Source organism: Hydra viridissima, unplaced genomic scaffold (assembly GCF_058129835.1).
Source record: "Hydra viridissima isolate aposymbiotic clone 2 unplaced genomic scaffold, HvirCarnegie_v1 scaffold_3, whole genome shotgun sequence".
In the NCBI taxonomy this organism is placed as follows: domain Eukaryota; kingdom Metazoa; phylum Cnidaria; class Hydrozoa; order Anthoathecata; family Hydridae; genus Hydra; species Hydra viridissima.
This window is the reverse complement of record NW_028324302.1, coordinates 9,310,951-9,323,423: the sequence shown is the minus strand read 5'-3', so window position 1 is coordinate 9,323,423 and position 12,473 is coordinate 9,310,951. Positions and strand designations below refer to the sequence as shown.

At 28.6% G+C, this 12,473-nt stretch overlaps 2 protein-coding genes across 2 annotated transcripts; both read right to left on the bottom strand.

Moving 5' to 3' along the window:
* Positions 1-804: 804 nt before the first annotated feature.
* Positions 805-9,375, bottom strand: LOC149890899 (uncharacterized). Its single transcript, XM_090082416.1, has 7 exons — positions 9,237-9,375; positions 9,045-9,155; positions 7,238-7,344; positions 7,115-7,142; positions 1,978-2,050; positions 1,151-1,235; positions 805-1,058 (listed from the first exon to the last, which is right to left on the bottom strand). The coding sequence occupies exons 1-7, from the start codon at positions 9,325-9,327 to the stop codon at positions 909-911; spliced, it is 645 nt and encodes a 214-aa protein (XP_089938542.1). The 5' UTR covers positions 9,328-9,375; the 3' UTR covers positions 805-908.
* LOC149890898 (uncharacterized protein C6orf136 homolog) lies at positions 9,267-10,718 on the bottom strand. Its single transcript, XM_090082415.1, has one exon. The coding sequence runs from the start codon at positions 10,716-10,718 to the stop codon at positions 9,774-9,776; it is 945 nt and encodes a 314-aa protein (XP_089938541.1). The 3' UTR covers positions 9,267-9,773.
* Between the last annotated feature and the right edge of the window lie 1,755 nt (positions 10,719-12,473).

Sequence of the window (12,473 nt, the reverse complement as noted above, 5' to 3'; positions counted from 1 at the left end):
CATTATCTCTCACCAATGGAGCTTCATCTATTAATTAGGGTTGTTAATCATCTACCGGATTCTTTAATTAAAATTTGTCATGATGCATTGGAGTGGCTTACCTTACTTCACATTCAAAGGTAGCCATTTCATGGAAATGGCTAGAAATGATTTAGAAAGCTACTGAAAAATGCTACTCTTGAAAGATGAGTGCAGAAGAACTCCTTCGTATCATTTTATTGAAACATATAGAAAGTTTTTATTAAAACATAGAAAGTTTTACAATTTGACGAAAGCTTGTTTTGGTAATGTTCTTAATATTTTTTATACTGAGAAAATTGATCAATTCAAGTTGTCCTATAGTCAGTTTCAGAGTTCAAATATTATCCAAAAAGTATATGCGGTTTATATCACATGCAAGAATTTATTCAATTCCACAATATCTCTCTTGGAGTTTATTCTGAGCAAGGTACCGAAGCTTTGCATCATCTCTTTAAACCCCAATGGTAGAGATAGAAAAGAACGAATGACCGTTCAGAGTATGGTAACAACTTGCTAAGTTGTGTTTAAGAATTTAACTTATTATTTAAAAATTTTCTAACGATATATTGTTTTTAAGGTTTTTGATGTTTTTATCATACTTTTTAAAACTTAGAACTTGAAAGTGCACTATTATAATTTATATGACGATCCTAATTTATTTTTAAAACTTTTTATTTTGTTTATATTTCAAAATCAGATTACTTTTCTAAACTTGAAAATTAATATTTATTAAACTATTCAATCTATTAATTGATTTTTATTAAAAACCCAAAAAACCTGATGTAAACTTTGTAAATATACCGTTATGTATATTGGAGAGAAATATTTTGTCAAATTTACAATAAATATTATTTAAAGGCGTTTATATACACTATATTGAAACCATGTTAAAGAAAAATCGGATGCAACTGTTTTTTAGTGAGCTTCGTTCTGCATGTGGGACAACTGTGGATTGTTTTGACAGCCTTTAATATACACTCATTGCAAAACACGTGACCACAGATCGCTGATGTGAGTTTGCGGCCATCAGAATTTATCTAAATAAAAAGTTTAAACCGTTCTTGAAAATAAAAGAACGAATAGCTTTTCATTTCTGAAACCTATTATTAGAGATATTATAGTTAAGTACCTGAGTCACATTATCCATACAAACAGGACATGAGATACACGTCTTCGTTAAAGATTTCTCCTTCGGATCAGACCGTTGATTGTTGCTGAGTGAAAAAAAAAAAAAGAAAAAAAAAAAAGTTATAATAATACGAAGGATAATCACCTTATTTAAAAGATTTCTTTTCAATTTGCCATTTACTCACACAATCTTCAAGCTTTTTTTTAAACAAGGTACACATTTCTTTATAAATCAAAGTGACGTAGAGAACTTGCAAAACTATTGGGATTCCCAAAACTACAGTCAAAAGACACTATCCCATGTCGCTTAAATCCTACGTCGCTTAAATGAAGTTGACTTAATCGTCAATAAAATTTAATATATCAATTTTTTGATTCATAGCGTTATTTCTTGATGTTAAGATAATTTATAAAGAAAAAAACGATGTGAAGAAAATTGACTTCTAGCGAGAAGAAATCCGCAGCAAAAAACAATGCGAAGATTTAAAATATGACGATTTTTTATATTATGACAACTTTTACAATGTGACGATTCGAAAGGTGATTTTGCAATAATCCCAGGACAGGAATTCATAATGGAGTATGTAGAAAAGAGATTCTTTACGATATATCAACAACACATTGTTCTTGTTCTAGTGGCCTGATCTTGCTTTAAACTCTCGTTATAAACTGTTTTTGAACAAAAAAGGTTTTAATCCAATACATGCCTATTTAGTAGAGCAGTTTTGTACAAACACAATTGATCTCTAAAACTTATCATGTGAAATATTCTATACTCAAAAGCAACAAATTGAAGTGCTTCTAACTACAAAATAAAATCAAACTTACTTGAATGATTTGAGAACATTAGGAAGACTGTCATTGCTGTCGTTGTCTTGAAGATCAGGAGCAGAGTGAACAACTAACATAAAAAGTGAAAAATTGCTAATGCACGTTTCAAATATTTATTAACTGAATCATTTACTTATCATTAATAAAAATGATGCATTTCTTACACGATTAAACTCTATAAAAAAAATAAAAAGAACAAATAAAAAGATTAACCATTAGAACAAAAAGATTTGAAATATTAAACAAATAACTATGACTATTTGAATATGTTCAAGAGTGTTTAAAAATTATGGTTAATAGCCTTACACATGATGCAACACCAAATTAATTTTTTCACAATTGAGCTGCCTAGTAATTAAAGTTGTTCCATTGGTTATAACAAACAATCTGCTAATCAGTAAATAGTAAAATAGTAGAGGCCCCATAGAACAGAGCAAACCTCCACTTTGACAGTGTTTAGGCCTAGATGTTAAATATTTTAAGCATAACATATTTCATCAATTACAAAATGAATTTTATTAAATAACAAACTTATTCTATTGTGGGCTTTGTTAACCATGATCATTTAAACTCTCTGCAACTGTCAAACTGCAAAAAACATAATATAAAATTTCAGTTGAGTAAACGAATAGTAAGTGTTGACAACTTGACAACATTGCTTCTTTAGTTAAGCATTAATGTTATGAGTAACATAAACTAGTATATTATACAAAGATGTTAACTTGAATATGTAGGATATTGTAGAGTAAAATATAGAAGAAAAGATCAAAAGTGAATCTGTAAAGTTTACTACATTGTACTAGTAATCCATAGAGTTTACTATATGAGAGACTACACCATCCTAGGACAAGCAACATTCTGAATATAGCTTGCCTTTGATACATTAGTAATTCATCTGTGTATTATTTGTTGGCTAACATGCTGAGCACTGATTTACCACCTTAGGCATCTGAGCACTGCAATGGTCCCACTTACTCTGCTCAATACATGTATACTATTTTCTAGCAAATACCATTTTCAAGTTCAGACCAGCATCAGCTATTGATCTACAAGCTCCAGTGCATCGATCCAGCAATAGATATGGTAAATCTTTTTGAAGAGTGAATCCCAGCTTCCGCAAGCTTCCTGTCTGTAAGTGGGGGAAGTTGGTGTCTTGCATGATTAGTGCAGAGAATGTTGCACCAATCATTGTTATTAATAATTGCGCTAAAGGAGGTGTAAAACTGGCCTTAGATTTTATTAAAACTGCTTGATCAGATGAATGTTTCCAAATCATTCTTCGGGTAGTCAATAAAGATTGTAGGAACACTCCAAAATTTTCTTCACAAACATTGTCACAAGAATAATAAATAACTGTAATATACAGTGTACACGAATATTACCAACTCAAGTGAAATGTAAATGCTGAAAAATTAGCCTACATTTCAAAAATATTCAGCAAACAACAAATTATAATACTGAGTACATGTATATTTTACAATACTAATTAGTTTGAAGTACTGTTTCTTTTATTCTAAATACAAATTATTGTGATGTTTTACCCAAAAATATTTTGCTTTATCTCAATGGTCAGTGATAACAATAACATATTTTTATCACTGACCATTTAGACAAGTGTTTTGTGGTGCATTTGAATAGGCCTCAGACTTTGAGTTATTAGCAGGTGTCATTTTGTTATAATGAAACATGGGAAGCTAGAAACTAATTTATTCATCTAGCCAATTCAAATAATAAACAAGACTACCATTAAAAAGTAGCAAAATTGACCAACCAATGAGTGAACAATTTTACCCAGGGGGAGCTCTAAATTAATTCTGTTTTGATTAATATTTCATACAAATTACTATAAGTTACATATAACTAAATGAAAAACACAGACTTAAAAATAAACAATTAATTTTGTATGCTACTTAAGTGATGCACATATTAAACTATAATAAACTAAATTCTATTACTTGTTGAGTGTACCTTGCTTGACATGGTATGAATTTATCAATCACACTTCATTATCAGCACTTCATATCTCTCTTATCAACTCATCACACTTCTATCATTAGCACTACTAACTTTTCTTAACACCATTTTTATTACAGGTAGTATTTGTCTATCCAACATTATCATGATAGAAGAAGATCAGAATTTCCATAAAGTTCTTCTGGATGGACACACATGAAGAAGCACACAACAAAGATTTCAAACAGTTTAGAGAAAAAATCAACTACAAAAAAAAATGCTGTTATACAAAAATAAACTAAGATTTTTTATTGAGTCATTTTATGCTCAGACAACTGTTGTTATACTCTTTTATGCTCATACTTTCCCAATTGTTGGTTCCCAATCCCAATTGTTGGTCTCATGGCATAAATCTTAACATTTGGTAACTATGCAAACCATTAGTAGACCAATAATTTGTTTTAGAATTTTTTTTTTGTTACATTTTTTTCAGGTGTAGGATTTATGTTTCTGACAAAACTTACTTTTAGAGGAAGGGAAAATCCAGACTCATTTGTGCAAATCCGGTGCAAACTACACCACTGCTACACAGGTATGGTACTTAATATCAAAAATCTAAAATATACTAATAATAATAGCAGAACAATTAGTATATTAATAATGATAATTAAAATAGCAGAAAAATTAGTGAAACTGAAATTTTAGGTATGAACTAATATCACCACTAGATTTGCAGTAGCTAAATTAGATGATAATATTTATTTAGCTACTGCCTTAAAAGTTATATAGTCTAAAATAAGGTAAATAAAAAAAGATGGTAAATGAAATACATAGATTGAAAACATACTTGCACTCAATAACACAACAGTAAGGTGTAACGTGCGTGTAATTGATTCGTAGAATTTATAAAACAAAAATTTATAAAACAATTTATAAAACAATATACCCAAATGATACTAAAACAGAAAAACGACAATTACAAGCATGAGTCACCTGTATATCATATAACACAGTTCCTATTTTTAGACATGATTTATTCTAAACATATTTGCATGTTAACATTATTCTACGAATCAATTACACGCACGTTATATAAAATGTGCATAAAGATAATGCTTGAGTAATTTTATGCACAAGATAAAAAAAAATGTAAAAATTTTACTTTTAATGATTTTACTGATTATTTTATAATCAGTAAAATCATTAAAAGTAAAATTAAAAATTAAAAATTAAGATATTGTGAGGGGTGAAAATGAAAAAAAATTATAAAAACCATCTTTAAGTTTTACTTGACTTAAACATATATGATTTGGTTGAAGAAAATTGCAAGACAGCCAAAATACCAGGTGGACACATGTACAATTGCATGAAAAATAAATCAGTAACACCATTTAACTTTAAAAATGTTTTCACAATAACAACCAAAAATTTAATTGCAACTACACAAATAAATAGTAGTAGTTCAATTAGTAAGGCACACAACAATTTTGAAATTCTTTATGACTTTTACAAAAAATTCAAGACCAGAAACAAACACTAATCAAAAGATAACCGGTAAAACCTGTTTCTCAGAGCCATGACTGAGAGGTTGAAAAAACACTATGCTAGAACAGCACATGATTTAGGAAACATCTGCAAGCATATATAAAAATAACAATTGAGAAAATTTTGTTGGGGATTTTTCTAGAAGATTTTTTTCCATAGAAGCTTTTTTATGAGAAAATTTAAAAGAAACTTTTGAAGAAGATTTTAAAACAGATTTTTGGAAAAAGAGAAAGAGAAGATTTCAAAGTGAGACTAGTTCAAATATAGAAAGACACTTTGGTCACAAGTCCAAAGGTGGTAAGAGAAAAATTTTGAATGACTTTGTATATTATGATCATGATTAACATAAATATTAAAATAACATGTTCATGAGATAAATATTTGAAAAAAAGAAATGATAGGAATTATTTTATATATTAGGGGTACCCATAATTAGTCAATTAGTGGCAACAAAAAAATAAAAGTGGCAACAAAAAAAAAAAAAGAATTTAATTACATTTAATTCTAATTTTAATCATTTATATAATTTCCTTTATTATCAATGACAATATGCCATCTTGTTGGTAGAGTTTTAATTCCCCATTCATAAAATTTAGTTTCTTTCGAAGAAAAATATTCTTCTAGGTGAGTTCGAACATCATTGACATTTTTCAAATTTTTATTCTTCAGGTAATATTCCATGGAACAGAATAAATGAAAATCGGATGGTGTTATGTCTGGAGAATATGGAGGATGTGAAAAATTCTCCTAGTTTTGCCTGCCTTATTTTTTCTTGGGTTAATTTTGCTGCATGCAGCTGAGCATTATCATGTTGCAATACTACTCCTTTTTGGTTGACCAGACCTGGTCGTTTTAGCAACAATTGGTTATGAAATCTATCCAATTGTTGGTAATACAATTCAGCTTTAATCAAAACTTACTGGGCTCCCACTTTGATCTCCATCAGACAAGTCAAAATCACCATTTGAAAATTTTCTAAACCAACATTGGCACTTATTGACCTTCAATGTGACTCCAAATACATCACAAATTTTTGTTGCTGCGACTTTTGCACTGATACCTGATTAAAAATGAAACAGCATGCAATGACATAAATGTTCTTCAGTTGGTTGATCATCTGCCATTTTACACCAGAGTAATAAAAACGCTTAAATTAATTTCACTCACTAAATTCAAGGTCAAATATATTATATTGCTTAATATTATATTGCATAATATTATATTGCATAATAAAATACATCTGTATGCATTCACATTCTGAGCTAGCCTGAAACAAATATTCCACACTATAAATAATTGATTACTAATGTGTACCCCTAATATATTTCGATTTAGGCATTTTTTTTATATTTACTATATGCATTAATATTTCTATTGAAAAATATCTCCACCCTCACACATTCTCACTACTCACACATCTATGTATTAAACAAAAAATCACGCACACAAAACCCTTTCCTCACATAAACACTGCCTCACAAACCAAATTCTTCATGCACACAGAAGCCCCTACCCTCACAATATATTGGTTGTTTATAATATAAAAAATTTGATTATTTTATAATACATAAGATGTTAGTTGTTTTGTAATATAATAAATACTTACTGGGATATAATAAACATAATAAATACTTACTGGGAGATGCAAATTGATTAGTTGAAACCTAGAAAAAAGGAGGTTTCAGAGCAAAATAACCCTAACTAATTTATCCTACTCATTTCAACAGTTTAGCAAAATAAATACATGCAAACTAATTACAGTAGAAAAGATGTCAGTTAGATCAACAACATGTAGGTCACTTGGCACTCTGTAGTTTCTGCTGTGTGAAGTTGATGGCAGAGGATTTATTTCAATTACATCATCACCTTGTGGAAAATGTAAAAAAAAAACCCAATTAATTTTACTCAATAAAATTTAATTGGTAAATTTAAAAAATCAATAAAAAAACTGTAAATGTTCCCTGGGAATATTACTCAAAACTGAAATGTAAGTTTTAACAGTTTTTCACAAATATTTTAGTTTTCACTTTTGTTCTTGAAAACAGTCTGAATATAAAACTAAAACCTTTTTAATGTCTTAGAGTGTGTTTATGCTTGAAGGTATGCTCATTAAAATTTAAAAAAGAGAATTAACATTTTTTTACATAAACTAATTATTTCTTTAAAAAAAAGCTATTACAATTAATTTTAGTATTATTTAAGCTTTATTTTCTTCTTACAATTAAATGTATCAATTTTACACCTAAATACACATATTAATTTCTATTCTTATAACATACTGCAAAAGTTAGCAAATGAATGTCTGCAGGAGTGAGTAATTTTTTTCATAAAATGTGAAGATTTATTACATTTTTTAATTCGATCATTTTAAAGATGCACATTTTAATAAATCTCTGTAGAGAAATACTCTTTTTTAAATGGATAAAGAGGAGAATATTTGCATGGACATCAGTAAATTTACATATATAGCAAAAAGTAGAGCATTATTAGGCTATTTGATTAAAATTTAATCAAAATTAAAATAAAATTTAATTAAAATTCGATTAAAATTCAATTAAAAATTTAATATAATAGGAATAAGAACATCTTGTTTACAAAAAATGGTTAGTCAAAAAGTACTTTAAGATTTGAAAATAGCATTTTTAGTGCTGACAAAATAAAAGGGTTTTTCACCATGTTTCAAAACTTCATCAAAACTTTTTAGCAGTAAAATAAATCTTTCATTATGAATGTTTTAATTGATGTCATACAGAGTTATTGTTTTGTTGATGGACACTTTTGACTCTTGCTATCAGTATTTTGCTAAACTTGCTATCAGTATTTTTGTAATCCCTGTTGACTTTAGAACTGTCCTGCTAAATGATGCTAATGTATTTACCCATACTTGAAAACCACCATACTAACAACATATTAGTAAACCTTACCCATATTTGAAAAAATATGGTTGTATACAGATTCAATATGGTTGTATACAGATTCAAACCACACCAAACTGTTTACTTAAAAGGTGAAATAGAATCAAGTAAAATATGATTGAATATCGGCTTGACATGAACTACCTATATCTTATAATGGTGCAAACACAAATTGGCTGAGGGTATTTTGTGCAAGGACAATTTTAGAACTCAAATGCAAAAATAGTCTTTAATTAACTATCCAAAGGGAGATTGTTTAACATTCTGCCTTCAAATAGCTATTGTATTGGGACAACTGATGTGCTGCATCTGTTGTAGCAAAACAACTGATACAATCCATAAGCACTTTTGCTACATATTGTGGCTGCAACTGAGAAGTATAGCAATTTATTTTAACAATTTTTCAGCTGTTTTGTTATTAGAAAATAACTGAAAAATTCTTAAAATGAATTGCTAATAAACTGAAGAGAAAAAAAAACAAACCTAGAAACAACAAAAACAAATCGAGTAATATAGCTCTCAAAACTTGTACCTACGGGGACACCATATGAATAAATTTTGAGAACTATTTCTAATTTAAACATTTTACACAAGAAATCATAAAGTTATTGTCTAATAAATTTTTATCAAAAACATTACATAAAAACATACAATTAACAGGTGAAAGTGGTCTATCAGGCAGCTTGTCAACATCAATCACTTCAATCACAGTGCTATTTAATGTCCTTGCAGATGGTTGACTGGTTAAAGATTCCCTTATACCTGAATCATTGGAATGAGTATTTGATAAACAAATTGAGTTTTTTTAATCATATTTCCTAATTAAATTTAAGATTAAATTACCTGAAGATTGTTTAACTAATGAAGGGGGTATTTCTTTTCTTTTTTTATTCACTTTTGAATATCCAGAGTTATTCTTTCTTTTCTTGGGCATCTTTATAACATACTATTTTTATTATTATTATTTTTTTAACAACAAAATTTTTGAAATTAAACAAAAAAAACCCTTAAAATCAAAAGCAAAACATACAGAATCTTATACAAAAGCAAATCTAGTATAAATTTACTTTATAACATATCATCAATCAATTAAATCATCTAATCATAAGAAATTTAAAAAAAAATTAATCCTTCGATATTCAAGCAACAGATTTAAAGATCATTTTAATACAAACAGACAAAAACTAAGATAACTAATTAAGCTTACTAAATAAGCACATTTAGCTAATGATGAATCATATAAATAACCTACATTTAATATTTTACCCTTAGTTAGTCATAAAAAAATTCAATTTGTAGTTCAATGAATGCTTTTTAAAAACAAATTGCATGAAAATATCAGACACATTTATAAGAACTTGTATAATCAGCAAAAAGATGCTACTCTTTTACAACTGGGATTGATACAGATTTTGGCGAATGCTCAAAGTCAGGACTGAAATAACCAATCTTTGTTAAAAAACTTGATAGACTGCTTTCTTTATTTTCATTACGTAATGGTGTCATCTTCATTAAGATATGTTTATGGTAAAGGCCATCATTTTTAACATAAAACATGGAAAACCCATCAACATATCTGATGTACTGACGATGATTTTCATTAAAAATTGAGTGCACTTTAAACCACCATGGAGTTCCTTGTATTTGCCATCGAATATGAATTGTACCATCAAGATGGTTCTTTGTTATTCTTACTATGCTCAGTTCTGGAGTTTCAAAAACAAATTTCATAATTGATTTAAGAAGATTTATTTGAAAAATATAACTTTTTTTAGTTGAAGTCTCTGTGGAAAACATCAAGTTTTGAAATACAATTCTCTCACTGCATTTATCATAGGTCCATCCCTGATTGGAAAACAATTTTGGTGATTCTTCTTGAAAATAGTTCATTAGCTCATAAAGCTGAGATTCACTTGGTAAATCAGCATCAATATCTTTTGAAGTTCTTTGGCTCTTTCTAGTAAAATGAGAGCTTAAGTTATGGTAACATGACACATTGAGGCATTGGTAACATGGTAACATGACACGATGAGGCATTTCTGCTAATTTGTATATTTCAGTGAAAGCTTTATGACTTATTAGAAACTTATGAAGATAAGGCAAACAGATCTCCATGTTTAAATGTATTGAAGATGGCTCAATTATCCTGCTGTATTTTATGCAGACTTGCTTCTTCCATAATAAGGAGACCATAGAGCTGTCACTAAAATGTTTAAAGTCAACAAAGGTGTTGCAATGATTTTGATTCATGTAAAATCTCCTGCTTAATATTAAACATGGTTTGTAAAACAAAACATGTGGGCAAAACAAAACATGCGCTGTCATTGTTATATAATTTTGATGATTAAAACTAGAAAGAAATGAGCAAATGAAACTTTAAATGTATATCGTTTTCATTTGACTGAAGCCTACGCCAACATAAAAATAAGAGTTGAAGATAACACACAGAAGCCGTATATACGGTGAACAATATAATCTTTAAAATTTAATATCTCTCATTGTCCTATTAATATAACGAGAACTCAGGGCCTGTCCTATAAAACAAAGGTATGTAGGCTATCTACGATCATCTTTATTTTAATTTTACGTAAAAACTTTGCGCTTTTACTTTATGGTATCTCAGGAATTTAGGTTATAAAACAAATAACTGTTTACTCTCTCGTACTTCACGGAAAAAAAACAAACTAAATCGTTGCTTTAAATGTTAAACAATTTCGACGTTGTTGAATAATCAAAGGTTTGTGTAATTAAGAATTTGTGATCTTCTTTTTTTAACCATGAAGATTTTGGGTAGTTTTTTTTAAATTTTTAACTCTTTAAGTTACAATGGCTTAAATTTTATAAAATTGACCAAAGAAAGAAAAAAAAAAAAAAAAAAAGAAAAACCATCGAACCAATATATAAAAATCCAAACATCAAATTAGGGATTTTAATAAGTGTTTTACAATTCTTTATTGTTCGTTAAAAACCGGTTTTTTAGTTTTTAGCGAAAACTATAGAATAAATTATAAACTTTTATATAGAAACATGTATTTTGGTGTATCACTAGAAGCATTTTTTTGGTACATCTGTAGTGTATTTCAAATTGAAACTCTTTCTCGAGACATCTTTTTCTTTTTCTAATTAGATCTTTTTTAATCAGATGACAGATATTTTTTAGATTTTTTAGTTAAAATTGCATTTAACCTTATAAGGTTAGATACATCATTAAAGAACTTCAAAGGATATAGGGGAAAGGTGTCTATGATGGCATACTGGTTCAGGGGCGGATCCAGGATTTTGTAACTGTGTGGCCAAATTTGGGATAATCTGCATTACTTTTGGTGTTCCCTTTGTTTTCTGAGGTAAAAGGTAAGCCCATGGGCGTCAAATGTATAACTTTTTTTATTTAAAATCATAGGGAGACTAAATTTATTTTCTTCTCTACTTAACCATCCCAGATTAAATAGAGCGCACTTGAAAGCGCACTTGAAGTACAATAATTTTCACGAATGTGGCTAAAAACTTCGTTGATAAAGCCTTTCAAATTTTTCTATAAGGACTTTTTCATGGAATATAAGGAGCCATTGTCGGCAGGCCTTAAAGATTATTTATATTATACTTGTAGATTTACCAAAAAATAATATCATTATATCAAGTTCCTAATTAATTGTGTAATCTAAGAACACATGCATATTTAAAAATCATTAGAGATAAAAAATGTTAATTTTTAGAGGTAAAATAATTTCATATATGAGGAGTGGATTTGCAAAACCAGTTAAAATTCACTTTTTTAAAAAAATATTTTTTCACCTGTTATTGAAGTCTGTTCACTATTTTGTGTTTATTCGATACAATTTTGCTAATGGAATGTTATGCTAAACAGTCGAGTTAAGCTTGGTAAAGTGTTGTTTTGTATTGTTTTTAGTTATCCTATTAAGAATAAAGTTACTCAAAATGTTGCCTTGGCTATTTAGTTCATAAATTAGACATGTAATACTTGTCTAACTTATTTAACGAAGTGCACCAACGAGAAGGTAAGCCATAGGACTTTGCACTCCATCTGTAAACTGTCGTGTTGCCTAAGGTTAGGCCTCCATT